Source organism: Equus quagga, chromosome 18, assembly GCF_021613505.1.
Source record: "Equus quagga isolate Etosha38 chromosome 18, UCLA_HA_Equagga_1.0, whole genome shotgun sequence".
Classification (NCBI taxonomy): Eukaryota; Metazoa; Chordata; class Mammalia; order Perissodactyla; family Equidae; genus Equus; species Equus quagga.
In genome coordinates, this window is record NC_060284.1 from 49864686 (window position 1) to 49884889 (window position 20204).

Below are 20204 nucleotides of genomic sequence, written 5' to 3' on the forward strand. Positions count from 1 at the left end.
GGCATAAGAATTCTCTAATTTCCTCCCAGGAACAGTGTTCAACTTGGCGGTGAGAAAAAGCTTCACTGTCAAATCTCTTTTCCCATCCATATATTAATTTTGTGGATGGGGCACAGAAATAAAGACCACTGGACACAAACTGGAATCTCACTCCAACTGCCATTCTCTTAACTACATGTCAAAAAAAAAAAGTCACAATCCTTCAGAGAGGTTTCCTTCTTTGGTTGCTCAGAAATGTCCTTGTTCCCCAGGTCTCCTCATGCTAAATATGGTAATAGCTGGCAAACAACCAGCCCAGTAAATTCCAATGATACTTAAGAAAGCATTCATATTGCCTGAAATTACTCTGAATCAAACAGTTAAGACTTGCAGGGCTTCCACACAGAGCAGTTCAGATGGAGTTCTTAATGGCAAAAGCATCAGGGTGCCTAAAGAACATACAAGCTTGGAAAAAAAAGCAATCTAGTCTTCTTTATTGCAACGTTCTTCAGCAACAACATTGATCTCCTACCCACTGTGCACAATGCACTAGTGCAGTGAGAGGCTGCAGGGAGAAATGGAAGAAACAGGTGGTGTCCATGGGGTGCCAAAACAACAGGTTGATTCAGTCAGTTCTGTCCCACAACTAATCAATTTGGTGAGGGGAGAGGGGAGGGCATCTTAGTCATCCTGCTGTCTGACCAACCTGACTGGCTAGACCACTATACACTTATCAATTAGGTCAAAACGTGAGACTTAGTAGCGCATTAGTCCTGCCTTTCAGGGATGTTACATACTTCAAAAATCTTGGACATCTAGGGAGACAGGACAGAAGCAGATTACCCTGTTGCCACCAAAAAAATCACATATTTGGCTTCAGAATATACTGTTTTCCTCCAGTATCTTTTTATAAAGTATTAAAGTAAATGTGCATTTCCTGGGCATTTACAACTGATGGTTTGTTGATTTATGATACAGTCAGATTAGGCTTTTAAAGTAGCTACAGAAAATAACAGTTAACAAATACATAAAAAACTGACCAAGCTCATTAGAAATCAAAGGGTAAAAAAATTAACCTATCAAATAAATAATTTTTGATATCAATACTGGTAGCAACTTGATATTATGTTGTTTAACCAACCTGTCCATATGTGTTGCAACATATATAAGATAGACAAAAGACTAATATTTAAAGACTAATCAGTAACCACAAAATGAACACCTTGATGGGTAAAAGATACAACTTACCTAAATAAATAAATTTTTAAAAGGCAATACAAATGGTCACAGACCATATGAAAAAACATTCAACATCACTGTAATCAGAAAGGTAAATTAAGATGAGGTAGCATTTACGACTTATCAAATTGGGAGAGAGTTTTAAAAATAAAAACTAGTGTTGACAATGGTTGCATACACTGACAGTCCCATATTCTGCCACTGGAAGTATAATTAGGTCAAACTATATGGAAGGGAATTTGGCAGTGTTTAGCAAAAGCCACAGAAAGGTCCATACCCTTTGATACAATAATTTGACTTCCAGGAGCTTATGTTAAGGAAATAAATATTCCTACTGAGATTTATATACAAGAACATTAAACATAGCATTATTTATACTTACAAAAATTGGAATAATATTGGAAATTGGAAAAAATCTAAGAATAGATTTCAGTCTAAATAAAATATAGTAGATCCTTAAGACGGACTAGTACACAGCCTTTAAAACCGTGTTCTTAAAGACTATTTATATATGTGGGAAAATGTTCACAATATTTTAACTGGTACAGAAGCAGACGATAAAACTGTACATATGTTAAATCCCAATTACAATAATAGATATAGAAAAAAGCTGTCTAGAGTGCATCAAAATGTTCACCATGAGTTTTGGTTGGAGGTGACGGGACTATTGGCAATTTTAATTTTCTCTTACATTTTCCTGTTGTTGGTTTTAACTCTGTTACCTGATTTTTTTTTTTTAAAGATTTTATTTTTTCCTTTTTCTCCCCAAAGCCCCCCTGTACATAGCTGTGTATTCTTCGTTGTGGGTTCCTCTAGTTGTGGCATGTGGGACGCTGCCTCAGCGTGGTCTGATGAGCAGTGCCATGTCCGCGCCCAGGATTCGAACCAACGAAACACTGGGCTGCCTGCAGCGGAGCACGCGAACTTAACCACTCGGCCACGGGGCCAGCCCCTCTGTTACCTGATTTTTAAAAATCATTCTCTTTGACATAGTAATTCTTCTTCTGGAAATGTAGCTTAAAGGAAAAATCCTAAGAAGGGAAATTTCTTTCTGTATGAAGATGATCAGGACCATTTATATGGCAAAAAAAAAAAAAAAGGAACCAATAAAATATGCAACCGAACCAAAGGAGAGTGGTCAAAACACAGTAAACCTATTAATTAGAATACTATTTAACCATTAAAATATAATTTATGAAAAATGCTTGAAAATATGAAAAATATTTATAACCATCAAAAAAGGTAAACAGAAAATTGTATATATATTATAAATCAACAACTTTTGTAAACCTAAGAGTAGAAAAATAAGGCCAAAAGATCAAAGAGATACACCAAAATATTAACAGTGGTATGATTGTGGATATTTTTCTTACATTTTTCCAGATTTTTCAAATATCCTTAACTACTTTTAAATGTAATTACTTTTTAAATATATATATATATTTATTTTACTGAGGAAGATTCACCCTGAGTTAACATCTGTTGCCAATCTTCCTCTTTTTGCTTGAGAAGATTCGCCCTGAGCTAACATCTGTGCCAATCTTCCTCTGTTCTGTATGTGGGTCACTGCCACAGCATGGCCACCGACAAGTGGTGTAGGTCCACACCCGGGAACCAAACCCAGGCAGCCAAAGCAGAGCACACCAAACAACCACTAAGCCACAGGGCCAGCCCGTAATTACTTTTTAAATAACCACTTGGAAAAAAAAATCTTGTAAAGGTGCCAGAGAAAATCAACAAAGTACAAATACGAGGTAATTGTGTGTAAACACAAGGAATAATTCTGTTGCTATGTAAACCTAGCTTAAAATGTTACAATGTTTGTTTTTAGTTATGACCATTTTCCTTAAATCTATTAGAAAGTATATGTCACAGGAGCCACAACATGTTGTTACTGACTTTAAATAGTAACATAATGCAAAAGACTTGCATGATTCACAGGATATAGTTTTTCCCCTAATAATCCTCATAAAGATTATAAAGTGGTTTAAATGTTGTAATAAAGTAAATGTCCTTAATGTTTCCAATTAAAAGAGGTCTAGCAAACAAATAAAACCATGTTCACAGCAAAGAAAAACATTACAAAAAGTAATAATCAAAATACACATATCCTCAAACTTCAGTTGAGTCCTACTTTCTGGACAAACAAAAGCATGTGAAAGCAGAGAATTAAACAAAAGTCTCTTTCCATCTTATATTCACCATTCAGAGAAGTTAATACATTAGCATTACCTAGTTTTGTGACTATTCATATTCAGAAACTCAACAAAATATATTAGCGAGTAGACAGTATTCAATTATTCTTATTTGAATGTTTGATACATATGCCAAAATAGCAATTTCTCCCTGTTAGGTACCAGTTAAAATAGGCTATTTCCAGAATTTCGTCATAAAAGAGAGATAAGAGTAAAAAGAGTTGAAAAAGAAGCAAACAACAATAATTTTAAAATGCACCTGCCTCTGAACAAGGCAGTATGCTTTAGAATGGAACCACAGTTTCTTGTACCACCCTTTATTCAGAAAGCAAAATCATATTTAAGAGATGCTATTTGCTAAAAGACAACATATTATTAAGGAGACAATATCTGACTCCAATCAAAATATTATCATCATATTTTCCTTACCTCACAAAATACACACACAGTTTCTTCATATGAATAAATATATATGAGGGCGGGAGAGCTACTCTTAACCCAGAAACAGGTTCTGCAACACCCAGAAATCCAACCTGTCTCTGTGAGGCGATGAGTCCATCTTGGTGTGATGTTTGGCTGATGTATTCAAAGAACCAGAGTCACTGCCCAGCTGCCAATACCCTGTAGAAGGAACTAAAGTGGAGACCAGAAACTGCCCGAGGCAGGCCTCCAGGGAAAGTGCTTCAGTCCAATGGGAAGAGAGACCCAGATCCCTCACTGCTTGGCCAGGAGACCAAGGGCACCAGAGTGAGACCAAGGTAACTGGCCCGCAGTTCAAGAGTGGCAAGGGACAGTAAGATGACCCCCCAAGAGTTTGCTGAATCATATCTAGTAAAGTCCAAACTTTGAGGAGCTGGTAAAACAGGGTTTTGCCAAGACAAGCACAAGAGGGTGAGGGAAATGTTAGTACGATTAATCAATGCCACCTGAGGCAGCAACTCTGGGTGTGTCCATACCGCACCTCAGTCATTGCCTGGCTGTGATGAGAAGTTCCTTCAGCTACTGCCACTGAGAACTAGATCTTCCAAAGAAGATACTTTCACCTTAAGTTGTCCTAGATCAGGCTCGGCATCCCGGACTGAGAACTCAGCCCTCTCTCTTGCCACAAACCCACTAATAGACATAATAAACACCACAACATGTGCCAAATTTATACTTACACCCCCACCACACAAATGGGTCTTTGTCTTTTCCCCAAGTCAAGTTTTGATACCTCTAAATTACAGCAGAGAAAGAGAACAGCAGACAAGCCCAGCAGGGGTGAATGGGGGGTCACTATTCCCTGGTGGAGCTGGAATTTACTCCCCCAGACTCTACAGCTCTTAGTCAGCCTCACTGCAGGAAACTGCTTTCAGAGAGTGTAGATAAGTGATGAAATGACTGTGCTTCATATTCCTAATTGTGTGCTCATCTGTCTTGTCTCCATGATGATGTCAGCTCTTTGGGGTCAGGACCCTACCTTCTACTTGGTCAACGATTCCCACACATCTAGGAGAGTAGAATACCCTGTACTCCTGGCCACATGATATTAAGGGAAACACACAAATTAAGGATAACAACACACCACAATCCTCCCTAACACACAATTAAGACAGCAGAGCTACAAAGATAAATCTTGGCACCAATAGCCTGGGCTCCTACCAGAGTATTATACAAAAACATATATTTACATATATAAATAAATTAATACAATAATCGCTTCACTTTTCTCACTCTAAGCTATGGCTTCTATCATCTCCCCTTCTAGGCTTTACTCTTCTTTTTAAGGTCACAATGCATTTTCTGCCATACAGCTGGTATTCCCCTCAAAATGGAGAGAGGGAGAGAAAGAACAGATCTCCAGCAAACCTCCTATCACTACAATGAACACTGCAGTCTGTCCTATCCAGAGGCCATGAGCATATCCTTTCAGATCTGAAGTCACGTCCTTTTTCCTATCAAGGACAACAATATCAAGTATCTGTATCAGAGCAGTGTTCCTGGGCTCGTTCTTGCAGGGTCCCTGGGCCCCTCTTATTCTGCTTAAGAAGTCCTTGATTCCTCCTTTATTCACCCTTCTTTATTTCATTTGCTGCTGCAGCCCAGATACCCCAAAAGCAAGACTGCCTGAAATGAATGGCCTTTATATCTTTCTGCACTAACACATCTGAGGGAAATCCCTGACATCAGATACGTTCATGGGTTAACAAAGCAGACGTCCTCAAAGGCAGCATCACTCACAAGGGCTGAGGACAGAATTCTTTAACGGACACCAAAAAGACTGGAACACCTATGTATGCTGGCACCTCAGGTAACATTCTGATGAAGGAATAAGGAGGCATCCACCAAACTCATGCATGACACACACACAGCAGTCCTAAGACTTTGCATAGTGTGTAGATTATTTTTTGAAAGACAAAACCTACAATTTTACTAGCCTTATGGAGATAACAGAGCAGCTTTCTTCTCCCTAGGGACCTAGTATGCAGCAAGAAGGGGCAAAAAAGACCACAGGACCCAGTCAAAGCAACCCATTCTAGCACTATCAAAGAACAAACCAACAAAAACTAAACTATAAACCTTTGGCTTCTCCACATTCACTCTGCAGTAATTCCAAAACTTGCCAGATATAAAAATTACCAGACTATTTCTTAAATATACAAATTCCCAGACACTATTCCAGACCCAGTGAATCAGAATCTCCAGGAGAACACCCCAAATTGGATCATCTTCATGCTCCTCATTGAGTTTAACTTCTTTCAAGGAGGGGGAGGTGTCAGTTCAATAAGGTACCCCTTTTGGATCCCTGTCGTCCACACAGGGCTCAGGACTCTATAAGGCAAATTCCTGAGAAGACACCAATAGGTGCAAATCATAAGGAGACTGATTACAGCTGAATATAAGATCTTTCTAAGAATTAGAGCTGTCCAAAGGTGGACTAACCTGCCTCTGGAGGCAGGGAGCTGCCTATCACAAGAGGTATTCAAGCAGAAAGAAGGCAGGCTACCTCTTGACCAGGATGTTGTAAGAGGAACAGATCCAGCACGGGATGGACAGAAGAACTAGATGAATTTTAAAGTTCCTGCCAGCAGGTAAGTCAACAAAGAGGAAAATTTCAGCTACTCACTAATTAACAAAAAGAGATAGAATAAAAGCCTGTAGGTGGGGTCAGCTTTCAACTGATCTTTTCTCTTCAAAGGAGAAAGGAGCACAAAGACACATCTCTGACTCACCACCAGCCTCTCCTCCAGAACGTTCCAGAGGTGGGGAGGACAGACCAGGAGTCACAGATGCTGTGACCAAGCCTGCTGCTCAGCTGACTCTGCATGTTGGGCATATGCTAGACAAGTTTTGTAGGTCAGAGAAGAAATACACGTGAGATAGTCCCTGAACTCAAGAAGCAAATCCTGTAGGGGAGACAGCTCACACACTATATGGTTCTCTCAAAAATTTATCATATCCCACCTTTGGAGTTTGTCAATGGTAGTGGTTTTCAGGGAGCTCTCTTGATGGGAAAGAAAACAAATAAACTTTACTAAATGTACATATCCTCTTAGTCCAGTACAAGTCTGCCATATCGAGCTCACAATGAAAAAAATCTCAAAAAAAAATCATCTAACAAACATAAACTTAGTTAACTCTAATTTTAAAAATAGTATTCCAGTAGACCCCAAAATGACCAAATTACAATAAAATGTGGCAACTCTGAACAAAATAATAGAAATTGCTGGCCTAGTAATATACTAATACAGAAAGCAGTAGTAGCAACTCAGGGGAGAGGCAGGGGGTGGGTGCCAGCGCCTTTGAGGTTAAATTCCAAAGTCAAAGTGACCTTTATGAATTGCAGAAGTGATCAGAACAAAAAGAGAGAGAGAGAAGAAACCACACACACAGAAATTCAAAATGGCAAGTTTAAATAAAACATCCGGGGAAGGGAAAAATTTGTCTTTTCCCCAAATGTAAGGTAAGCAATGACTTTTACAAATACTATTTTTTAAAAAACTGTCTTGGAGTACCACAGTGGCCAGAATAAGAAAATGACTAAAAGTAATTGTTCAAATGAACAAATATTTATTGAATGCCTATTAGACGCCAAGGCACTGTGCTAGGTATAAGGGTAGGGGTGGGAACATTAGAATAAACACATAAATGAAAAAGAGTTATTTTTGTCAACAAGTACACATGAACAATAAGCACTTGAGGATATTCTGAGTGCTTTTATGTACATGAGCTCATTTGTGCAAGAGACAGAAGTGGTGTGGAGAGTGGCCAAGGCATTGGACTGAGGACCAGGAGAGAGAGATTCCAGTCTCAACTCTGTAACTGGCTCAAAAACTATGGACAACATACCTGAGCAAATGGAGGACCAAAACTGCCCTCCCCCAAGATCAGAAGACTAATTAATTACAGACCTGAAGGAGAATTCTGGTCTTCTGGCTCCTAGACAGTGATCTTTCCAAAATATTAGACATATGGTGTACCAATAAAGAGATAAAAACAGAAGAAAAGAAAACCTTTTGGTTTGAAGTCATTTGCAAAGGACGGGAAGAAGAAAAGAAGAGAATCAGGAAAGGGTGGGAGGAAACTGAAAGGTTCAAGTTGCATTAGTTAGAGATGTCCAGAAAGGAAGCACTTAAATAACAAGTGTAAACACAATGTAAGGATAATGTAAAATCTCTTATTATATTCTCATTCAAATCACTGCTTAGAATTTTTTACTCTAAAATCATTAAGGACCAACAGATAAAAGGTCCAAAATGATATAGATGAATGAGCTTGAGGAAAAAGAGATAACAGAGAAGAAGTGGGGCAGCGGGGGGGGGGGGGGGGGGGGGGTTTATAATAATATCATTCAAATACACAAAGCCCTTCTAAAGAGACAATTGGAACCCACTAGCCCAGATGAACAAGAAGAAATGGCATCACACTCTACAGCTTTTATGTTAGCAATTTACAAAATCTTTCAGAGTCAGAAGGTTAAACATTGGAATGTCTGACTAAGGTTAGGTTCATTCTGGAAATCATTCAAATTAAGAAGGAAACACTCCACATACACACCTGAAGGCACAATAATGAACCATCATGGGTTCCAATCAATGCGCTGTATCAGAACCTATAAATCTTGGAAAATGCAGACTCTCAGACCTATTATATCAGAATCCCTGGGTGCTGAGCCTAAGAATCATCCAGGCAGATTCTGAAGCAGCCAGACCGTGGAGCTTTGTTCTATCACAGAGGACAGGGTAAGGAGGGGGACTACTAGGAATTGCATCAGAGAGTGGGAACTAGATCAATGCAAATTTTGTGGGCAAAATAGAATTGCTGTGGGTGTGATATTTTTAAAATGTATTATAAGGCTGCTCTGAAGCATCCAAGCATATCCCACTGAATTTAAACATTTTCTAAAGGTCCTGAAGTCAGCAACTACAGTTCAGGTGAACCCAAAGTTACTCCTCTACGTCGTAACGAGTCTACAGAAGAGGCAGTGGAGGGGGACTGGCGCAGAGAGACGCCAAGGAGATGTGGGTAAATACTTTTAAAAACCAAAACATCAGGAAGAGGAAAAGAGACCAGAAATAATCACTCGCCTTCCTCCTCCCTTCCAAAAAACGAGTAATAATAAAGAAAGAACAAGAAGAAAGAGAAAAGGAAAGTAGTTTTAGGGTACATTTCATCTCCATCTGAAAGAAAAAAAACAATCGCTCTTTGTGATTTTTTAAAAAGCAAGAGAAGAATTCAGCTGAGAAGTTATCTAGCAGGCAGAAAAACCAGGGAGTCACTGCCCATGGCAAAGCAAAAGTAAACAAGGAGCAAGGGGTGGTCTTGGATAGCTGTTTAGACAATCAGACAGAGGGGTTGACAGCTCCTTGCCTTAGGAACTCAGTGATGTTTAAATTAACGACTGGCCACAAGCCAAATACAGGAACACTCAAAAGTTTGGAAGAGTGTTATAATTGGTACCTCGGCAAAACACAATGCTGATAAGCTGAGAAGATTCAAGAAGCCTTCACTGCTAGACTCTGAAAAGTTTTAAGATTTGTACTGAGAAATGTTTTTTAACCTCTTATAGTGCAGTAGCTTAGTATCTGAAGAATACCTGTCGATTTTTTAAAAATTAAAATATCAAATCTTGTCCTTTCAGCTAATTGACTAACACTCACTTTTCCACCTGAAAGGCAGCTAGTAATAGCAATACCTGCTCAGTGCAGAAGTATAAAAGAGGGTGTCATTCTCTGTAGTGAGGGCCTAGAATGAGAAGCCCTGTGTGTCAGAGTGTCCTACTTCTGACACCAGTCTTATCATTTAACACTTAATTTTGCAACCATATTATTCCTTCCAGCTCTCTAAAGGTTATTTCTTGAGTTCTATTTTATAGGTGAGGAGACAACAGATCATGAAGATTACATTATTTACTAAACAAGTTAATGGAAGACCAAGGATTGTAACCCTCAGACTAGCCCATCGTTTATACTCCTCTCTACCCTAAATCTACGCCTGTACCAAAGTTCCCACTCAAACAAAAAAGAAATGCAAAAATGCCAGTCTACGTGCTTTGTCAAACTCTTCCGAAACAACAGTTTTTGTTCATCATCACACAGCCTCATGGTCCACTTCTGAAATTCTTAGGGACCTAGAGGTGCGAAGAATTTGAACTTCCCAAGAAGAATGTGGTTGATGCTGAACCCAGCCCTGTAATAAATAACCTTGTTCTCTTTTAAACATCTGTGATTGGCATGTCGACTGCCTGTTAACAATGAACAAACAGCAAATTTTTCTGAAGCTCCTCATCTTCTTAACCTTTTCTTTGCAAAGAGACACAGCTCATATACTAGTTTTTTGATAAAAGTAAAAATTTTCCTTCAGATTAGGCTAGGAAAAGAAGGGACCCCTTTCAATTTCAACAAACATGCACAAGCGACCATCCCACTGGAAGCAGAGTTGGGAAAAAATAAAAACCAGCCCTGCCCTGAGAGGACTTTCTACCTTTTGACTGCCATGGGTTTAATACACATTCTCTTAATTAATCCTATTAGCTGGGTAATTTTATTCCCATTTTATTGGTGAGTTCATACAGCATAGCTGGACTTGAACCCAGGATTACAGAGCAGGGCTCCAAAGCCCCAGCTCTTTCCACTAAACAGCCTGAAGAAATCTGGAATCCAAGAGTGCGAGTGGGATGGGTAACATATGATTCGATTTCCTTTCCTTGGTCCAACCGTGTTAAGAAAGGCTGTTGCAAATATCCAACCATAAAGAGGCTTTCTAAGGAAGCACTTTGAATTAACGTATCCACTTTTCCTCACCCGCCCGTGCCCCACCCCCAACCATGCCAAAAGAGCAGCAAATGCCGCAGCCAGGTTGGAGGAGTTGGTGATCGTCACACCACATTCCTGGGGCTGGACACAGACTCTGAAACAGCGCCCGAGGTCCGCGCCTCGGAAAGAATAACAGCAGTTGAGATTTTTAAATCATATGGCTCACCATGCAGCCACACCAGTTTTCCTTCTGCTCCTGCCTCCACCTTTCCAAGACTCGAGCCAAACAGACCGGATTCATCGGGACCATGGATTCGGAGTGTCAGAATTCAGACGCATCGCAAAACCCTGTCCCCATCCAAACCAAACCCACCCACCCACCCAGATTGTGTGCCTCCCTTTGGCGAAGCGAAGGCAGGCTGTGAAGGTGCAAGCCGTTGGCCTTGGAGGCCCTGCCCCCGCTCGCTCCTCGCCAGAATCTGGCATTCCTTCGCTCAGCCCATCTGCGGTCCGCGGCCGGCGAGGGCTCGTCTCGGGCAGCCCGCCCCCGGCTCTCCCTCAACCCCAGGAAACGCGGAACCAAAAGGGCAAGACTGCCCAACTCCCCGAACTCAAGCGCTCGAGAAAGGGGGTTTCTGAGACTTGCTGCCCGGCCTTCCTCCGGCCGAGGAGGCGTGTGTGGGGCCACCCGCGAGGGGAGCCGGAGGCAGCGGGGAGCGAGGGGAGGAGGCGCTCCCGGGGAGGGGGCCCCGACGATGTGCAAACTTTCGGGAACCAAGTGGCCTCGCTCCGCGCCGACGGCCGAGCCCGGCCTTATCCCAGAGAGGAGGACGCAAGGAGGGGAATGGTCGCCCCAGGTGGCCGGCCGGGCCGGGCGGGGGCGGCGGGGCGCGGGGGCGGGGTGCGCGGGCCTGGGCACGGGGGACAGCAGCCCTCGGCGCGGTACTCACCACGGGCGGGGGCCGTGCGGCACAGCCAGAGCGCCAGCAGCGCCCACAGCTGAGCCGGGCGCAGGGCGGGCATCTTCTCGGTCGCCTCCTCCTCCGCCGCCGCCGCCTGGGCAGATCCACATGGGAAGGGGGTCCCGACAGAGAAGCCCCCACTTTCTCCTCCCCTACTCCTGCTTTTGCGGCTCACGGCCTCGCGCTGCGCCCCGAAGCTCAGCTTCAATGCCTCCACTCCCTGTACCCCAAGGCCGCAGCTCCTGGGCCGCCGCCTCAGCCGCCGCCCGAAGTTTTGCCGAAACTTTCTCGGGTGTGCAGCGAAGCAGCCTCGTGTGTCCTTCCGCCTCGCCCGCCTCCTCCCTCTGCAAACCCCGCCCCCCTGTCGCCCTAGCCGGGCCCCGCCGCCTTCGGCACCCAGGGGTTTCCCGCAGGAAGAAGCGCCGGCCCGAGCTGCGCGCGGAGGGATCTACTACGGTCCTCAGACACCCACTCCAGCCTTCTCCAAGCCGCGTTGGGTACGGACGCGCCTTAACTCAGTCGGCGCTGGAGCGCCTCGCTGGGCCGGTCTCTGGTGAAGGGGGTGGGTGTTAGGACTCTGAGCGTCATACACTAGGATCGCCGAGATCGTGAACTTGCAGGGAGAGACAGCCCTCATCCAGTGAGATAGGTCTCGCCCCGCACACCCACGCGTCCACACACTCTCGAGCCAGCTAGAGGAAGGCAGTAGAGAAGGACCAGTGCTGTCAAAGAAGGAAATAGGGGCTAAGGCGCCAAAGCCGTTTAAAATGAACAGAGCCATCAACTGGGCTGTGCTGTACCATTCATTCATTCTTTCATTCATTCGTTTAGCAACTATTTCTTAAGCGCCTTATTTTGGGAAGCGTTGTGCTTGGCACGATGAAATGATACCAAAGACGCATGATGCGCAAGCTACTTTTGAGCACCAGGACTTTGCTGCTGCGGGCCGGTGAATTCAGAGAAGGCTTTCACGGAGGAGCTGGGATGAGAGCAGGATCTTGAAAGGTTAGTAAAATTTGTGTAGGACAAGGAGACCAGCTAAGGATATTCATTGTAACATTTTCTGTAATAGCCAAAAATTGGAAACAACCTAAATGCCCACCCATAGAGGAATGGATGAATAATGGTATACTTATAAACTGAAATGCAGTACAGCAACTGAAAATACTATGTTCACATATATCAATAGGGATGAATCTTAAAAATAAAATGATAGTGAAAAATTAATTGCTGAAGGAGATATAAAGTATATCATTTATGTATGTTTAAATTTTTTCAAAATAATACTATATATGATTTATGGATGCATGCCATACAGTATATAGTCATAGAATATAACTGAAATAATGGTTACTTTCAAGGCAGGACCCGGGGGATGTGATCATACATGGGTACAAATGGGCTTGCTATTTGTAAGAAAAGAAATAAACGGCAAAAAAAAAAAAGTTTGTGTGGGTGTAGCATTCCAGGTGAGAGCCACTGTAAAAGCAAAGGTACAGATCAGGGAATGAGTAGATGAGTTCTGGCACTATGAGCAGTGACAGGAGTCAAGGAGGGAAAGAGTGTTGGGACCAGATTATACAGGACCTTGAATGACAAGCTGAAAAGGGGGAGGGGCAGTTCTCTCTTAGGTCACGGAAAACCATTGAAGGTTTTTGAACAGGAGTGAGACTTGATGGAAAGGAAGGTTGCTCTGATAATCCTGTGCAAAATTGATTGTCAGGAGCAAAAGATGAACTGGAGTCCAAGGGCCAGTCAGGAGTTGGTGAAACAGACCAGGCATGGGTGATGAAGGGCTGAACTAATGAGGTAAATGTCAGAGTGGAAAGGAAGAGATGGATCTGAGACAATCTTGAAAGAAAAAAAAGAGAGTGGGGGGAGGGGCAAACCCATGTGACTAATTGGATGTGGGAGTTTATAGTCCTTTTGGGGAGGGAAATCCTACCCACAGAGCCTCTCCCTGGCTCCTATAGGATAAAGTCCAAACTTCTAAAAAACGGTAAATACAAGGCCTTTACTTCATTGGGCCCCATCTCTTGTCCTCTCTGCCCCCACTGTGAACTTTACACAATAACGGTATTGAATGACTTGAGATTCCCCCAAACATCTTCTTGTTTCAGTCTCTGTACCTTCTGTTCCCCTGGCTTAGAATGACTCTTGTAGTCCCCTTCCCTCCTCCTCTTGTTGAACTTCTAATCATCATTCATCCTTCAGTCCTGAGAAGGCTTTGCAAATTCCTTCCCCTCACAGACAGTCTCTTGGCTGTACTGCTTCTTTATCTTACACTGATATCTATTTTTCACACAGGACTCCTTATATTTTCATCTTCTCAACTAGATTAGGAGGTCCTTATGGGCAAGGACCATGGCCTTATTCATTCCCAGCGTCTATCACATAATAGCTATTGAACTAGAATGTAAAACAACAGTAAACAGGTGCAAGTCAGTATGATCATTGGCTTATGAAGTTGCAACACTGGATTTTAATAAGCACTTTATAATAGCTAAGCAAGTACTATTATTGAAAGTAGTCACCTTGGGATGCTAGAAACTCTTCAAAAATAACGTAATTAGTCAAGATAGTTTTGGAATTTCCCTTGTGCAAATACGTTCAGAGAAAGATAATAACATTACTTTTTAGTTGTGGACCCATAGAGTTAACAGCTTGATCATTCTCTTTACTCACTAAATATAGCTCATGGTGACTTGGCTATATATAAATTTTAAAAATCACTTGCAAAAGTTAGATTTGTCACTGTTAAAATCTATTCAGAAGAATGTAGGAGTAATCATTCCCAAAGAGCAGTTCTAGAAATGACTGGGGCTATGCCAACATTATCAAAACAGGTGTGCAGTTTCTGAAGGTGACTGTTTTAAGGAAAGCAGTTATTATGATCACATCTAACTTTTTTTTGGTTTTGTTACAATGTTAAATTTATTGCATACATTTCCATAAGGACAAGAGGAATAAAGAATAAATGTTATGAGTGAAAGTAGAAGGCTATGACCAAAGAATTGTTTTAAAAGACGTGTTTCGGAGGAAGCTATGGATATAAATTGGTAAAAACAAAACAAAACAAAAAGGGAGCTGAAAATCAAGGGAAGAAGTAGAATTGGCAAAAACTGAGAGATGAGAACAAGAAGTCCAACCCATCAACAAGCATTTTGGTGAATATTTACCATGGGCGAGATCCTGTGTGAGGAGTTGAGAGAGAAAGAGAGACAAGTAATCAACAGTTAAGATCAGTATGACAAGTAGAGTGTTGCGGGTTCACAGCTGAGGAACTGGGTAGTCCAGTCAGGGTAGGCTTCCAGGAACACCTCAGCAGCCAGACTAAGACTTGGAGGACCAAAGATTAAGCAAGCAAAGAAGAGACTTCTCATGTTTAGAGGTCTAAGGCTATTTGAGGCACAGGGAACAAGTATAGAGGCAGGTAAACAATAGAAACCAGAGCCTGTTACCTAAAGCGGGAAGACAAGAACTTAGGCAGGGCCTGTGGGAATGCAGAAAAGACGGGCATTGGCTCCTAAGACTAATAACTGCTTAGATGAAAGAGGAACAGTAGATCAAGGAATAAGCAATGACCTCAGTATCTTGAGGCATAATGAGCTATTCCCAGATATAGGAAATATAGGAGAAGGGAAAGGAGGTTTGGTAGAGTATTTAAGCAGGCAAGATATCAAAGTCTCTGGAAGGGGAAAATGGTGTTCAGGAGGAGCAGCAGCAGCTGTTGACTGCTTCAGGGAAAGCCAGGAGTAGACTGACTGAACTGTACTGAAATATGCTTTCTGCTATTGGCCTCTCCCCAAAGCTAAGCCTAAATTCCAGTGTGTGCATTTAGGTGACCATTTCTCTCATCCCTCTCAGAAGCCAAGGGGTCTTGTGATGGTGTCTCAAAACTTGAGTAGCAGCTGAGGATATGAAGGCAAGGATCTGCCTGGAGATGTCAGCCCCAAATGTACTCAGCACATTAATTACTCAGTTGAATTGGAGCATGGTCTTCCCCAAGGTGAGTGCTTCTAGTCAAAGCAAATCCAACTTTGTAGGAGAAATTGGCAGGAAAACATTCAGGTGATCCTATAATTAATCATAGCTATTGCTATTCCTTAAAGTTCCATAGCTTCACTGATACAAAGAAAAATAGGATCCCACAAACTTTCATCTGAAAGAAAAATCTCAGTCTCCAAGACCAAATAAAAATTTACAGATGATTAACAGTCTAAGGGCCAATTCTAGTTTTCGTTTTAGTCAAAACTAAATATATATGTATATACGTATGTATATACATATGTATGTATATGTCTTTAATAATTAAAACTCACATGTAAAATTGCCTCCTGAAACAAATGCAGAATTAGGCACTTACTTGTTCTCATGTCTGTTCTCTCAGATCCAATAAGCTGAAAAAACCCCACAAGGGCAGAGATCCTGTGTCATTTGTCTATTTTGCCCCAGTTCCTAGCACAGTAGTTAGTACACATATGTGCTCAATGTGTAACATTAAATAAATGTTGAGGGAGGGGCATATATATCTACATGAATTGGAGAGAGACGCAAGATTGAGAGAAAATCGAGGTGTTTCCAAGCCTGAATCATTTAAACACTATCAGTGCTGAAGAAAAGATTCTGGGGTCCATATTAAAGAAAGGTTGACATATCAAGCTACTCCACACATCTTACAACACAACCCAGGAACCTAGGGTTGTGTGATAAAGTGTTTGTGGAAGCAGGAATTAAAGGGAAGATTTCTTTCAAAATAATGCCTTGCATTTGTGAAGTGCTTCAGGCTTTCCAAGCCACTTTTAAGTATATTATCTGATTTGATCCTCAAAGCAATCGTGGGAAATAGCCAACCCAGTCATTATTATTCCCATTTCACAGATGGAGAAACTGAGATAGAGTTTAAGTGTCTTGCCCAAGGTTAAATAACTCCTTTGTGACAGAGTTGAGACAGAACCCTACTGTTTCTGATTTCTTATTCAGTCTCATTCCACTGTCCCTTCCTGCAACACTGTGAAGCATATCCAAGACAGTATTTAGTGTTGGGACCTCTGGGCAGAGGTCCACTAGCTTCTTATCACTTCCATATTGGTACAGAACAATCTGACCCACTGTAATTAGGAAACCTAAGCAAGCAAGTGCATTCTTTTATTTAAAAGCATTTTTTGAGAGCCTACCCTCTACAAAGCACATTCTTGACTCTGGCAGTACAAACATGAATCATATCCAGCCCCTGTTCTCTGGAGATCACAGGGCACTGAGTGAGGACAACATACAAACAACATAACTACAACAGAGATAAAGCACGGGGCTGTGGAAAAGTAGAGAGTGCTGTGATTAATTCTAAGGCCACTTTCGTTTTGTCCTGTACACAGCCTGCAAGATACAAATGAACAGAGGTGGCCTATACAATTGGACTGTACAGTGTGAACACAAGAACCTTCTTTTATTCATGTCTGTAAATACCATGGTAGTTGGGTCTTTGTCTTACATAGAGTAAGTGCCCAGTAAAGATACACATTCTGAGAGGTCCACCAGTTTCAGCCAAACAGAGAACAAGTTCTAGGAGGCAGGAGTTAATCTCAAGATCCAAACTAGCTCTGAGAATTAGGAGCCAATCAGACCCTTCAACTGAGCCTAGACCCAAATATGTAATACAAGAAATTGTAATTTTGGCTTCTTGACATATTTTTGTCCTTTTAAGAATGTGATTATTTCAATTCAATTGATATCAAGGAGAAGAAAGTTTCAGATTGTCTTTGTACAATTAACTCTTCCTAGCATGCATGTACCATGTGACGAATGGTACCTATAAAACTTAACTACGAATCCAAAATTCTCTGCTATCCATGAGATAAGCAGGAAAAGTTAGTACAGGAATGGTCACTTTAGCACTACCTGACTAAAAATTTCTTTTAGGTATTTTATGCAGGGAGATATTACACTTCAACTCCTAAGTGAGTGTACACTTTATAGATGTAATGATGTAAAAAAAAGAGTTGACCTGTATGCACCAGGACATCTCCCTAATTCAAGAGTAGCATAAATCCACAACTGTGTAATTATCAAACCACAGTATTATTGGATGAGTCACAGTGCTTCAGCCACTCAAGTGGTTATACATCTCTGGATATTTGTGAAATGTTAAGGTGTTTGTTCTCAGGGACTATTCAATTGTTTCTACTCAACATTCTTATATTATTCCCTCACAATTAGCCAAGAAATTCTTGAGCAGTGAGGTCCAGGCATACAGAAAGTTTCCACCTTAAAGTATGGAAAAATCTGCATGCTGTCTGGGTGCAGATCACATCTAAGTCTCCTGAAGCAGAAGAAAAGAGAACGTTTTCTTATATGTGGAATTCAAAATGGTTAACTAACTAGGAGGATGGGGGCATCAAAAAGAAAGGAAAAGAAATCCCATTTTTAAAAGTAAGTGTAAAAAAATCTTCTAAAGTAATTCATCAGGAGATAATTAATGGCTGGCAACAGGTATTTATAATGGAAGCGTACATGGCCTTAACGAGAGGGTTTGCCTCTGAAAACATTCTAATTAAAAAGGGAAAGAGTAATTTTATAGGAAAGTACAAATCAGTGGTGTGTATGTGTGCTAATGTGTGCAGAGACAGAGGTGGTAATTGCTAGGCTCAGAGCAAGCATCTGTTGCTGAAAATAAAGACCTTGTAAATATACAAATGGGGTTTCCAACAAAGCTGAAAGTGGATCATTATTATTCATCAGTGTGGAATGGAATGTGAAATTGGAATTCAGCAGGCGAGTGGTGGTTGTACCTGATCTGGATATCAACTTATTTTTGTTTTTAATCATTCTGATTTCTGTTAAGAGTAATGTAATATGACTGCTCTGTTCTCTTGCTCAGACCACTGATCTAATCATTTTTCTTTCAAACATTTGAACTCTTTCCCTCTTATCACACATACTAAAAGCTGAAGCAGTAAAAGAACAGATGTGAGCAAGACAGAGAATGTTTCTGACATGAAGATCTACATCTGAGTCCAGGAAAGTACACTTCGTTGCCAAGATGAGCCCTGTGGACAGTTCACGCCTCTGCGAGTTTCTTTTGTAATTTATAGTCACCTCAAAAGAGCCTTCCTTAATTGAACTCTTATGGTCTAGAATACTTGCCTGTCTACTGAGGACTATCATTTGTTGTGGGTATAGATATTTTTAAGTAAGTGAAGGAATGGGTAGGATGAACACAGAATGACTTATGTAAACTCCTAGTGCTGGAATTAGGAGACAGCTTTCAAGTTTCTAAAAGGCAAACTTGGAACATGCAAAAAGTAGTATACTTCCTTACTCATCCACCACTTGGGGTTTTGAGGAGAAAAGAGAAGTAAGAAGGGTTGAGGAGAAGAAAAACAGAACGGAAGAGTTGGGAGAGGAAGGTGAAAGGGTGCTCTGGAGTAATATGCACCTGTTTGGAAGTGGGGAAGTGGCATGAACACCAGCAAAAGAAGAACCAATGTGGAGTTCCTCCTTGCACATCTCTCTCTTCCCTCTTGAAGGCCTGGGGTGAACCCACAGCATTGTTCTAGAGTTGAGAGAGAACCGCCCTCAGGACACCTCCCTGAATTCTCTCCAAAGAATTCAGAGTGCCCCCAGTCCCAATCAGTGCCCTCCATCATAAATATTTATGGATAATAATGACAATAATTGCATTCGTAATGGGAATGGCAGTAACCATTTATGGAGTGCTTATTGTGTGCCAGGCACTGTATTAAGCTCTTGACCTGCTATATTGTTTGTAATGCTCCAACCAGCTTATGAGCAGGTATTATTATTCCCACTTCACAGACAGAGAAAGTGAAGCCTGACAAGTTGCCCGAGAGCACACAGCTGCTGGGCAGTGGCACAGCCCAGGTCCATCTGACCACCTCCAGTGCCACACAGTTGACCTCTGCATGGCGTGTATGCCTGCCCACAGGTCTCTGCCTCAGAGATCCAAACCCATTTGTTGTTTAGACTTCCCACTTGAGCACTGAATAAGTCACCCTGTAACCATTTATTGTAAGCCTGGTCTCCTAAATTTGTTGATATAAGGGCTTGATCACATACCTCCTTTGTGCTCCCCCACGGCATAATCCCCAATCTCTTCCTTATCAGCCTCCAACTGTGGGACAACTCCAAGACTTCATTGCCCTGCTTCTGCCCCCTAGATGAGAGAAGGTCAGACAATTCTGCAGTGTGATTCCACACTACAACTTTTTATTTTGAAATACTCTCTTCTAAGTCTATCTAATAAAAGACAATTCCGGTAGGGAAAGAACCAATTCTATTGATTGCCACATCCTTGTTGAAATTATCAACAAAAATATATTTTCTTAAAAATTAAAGGAAAATCACCTATAATACCACCATGGATAACATTTTGATATGTTTTATTCAGTTGTTCCTGCATATGCACATTTCAAATAGTTATAACCAAGACATACAGTTTTTATCCTGCTCTCTCAGCTAATTCATATATCATAAATCGTTTGCTGTGATGCTACAGAGTTGTCATATATAACAGTGTTATGTCTGCATTATATTCCAGGATTGGTGATATAGAGCTAGAATGCTCTCTCTCTTAG

At 41.5% G+C, this 20204-nt stretch overlaps 1 protein-coding gene and 1 long non-coding RNA gene across 2 annotated transcripts in view; one reads left to right on the plus strand and one right to left on the minus strand.

The window, feature by feature from the left end:
• NOTCH2 (notch receptor 2) overlaps positions 1-11919 on the minus strand; it is a 153355-nt gene extending 141436 nt beyond the window's left edge. Inside the window, exon 1 of the mRNA XM_046645378.1 lies at positions 11599-11919. Within this exon, the coding sequence (XP_046501334.1) occupies positions 11599-11671 (73 nt within the window). The 5' untranslated portion in view covers positions 11672-11919. The remainder of the gene's footprint in view (positions 1-11598) is intronic.
• A 197-nt stretch (positions 11920-12116) lies between these two features.
• Positions 12117-19897, plus strand: LOC124229882 (uncharacterized). The gene is made up of 3 exons (XR_006886009.1): positions 12117-12615; positions 15478-15619; positions 18555-19897. It is a non-coding gene; the product is annotated as an uncharacterized LOC124229882 (long non-coding RNA).
• The last annotated feature ends 307 nt before the right edge of the window (positions 19898-20204 follow it).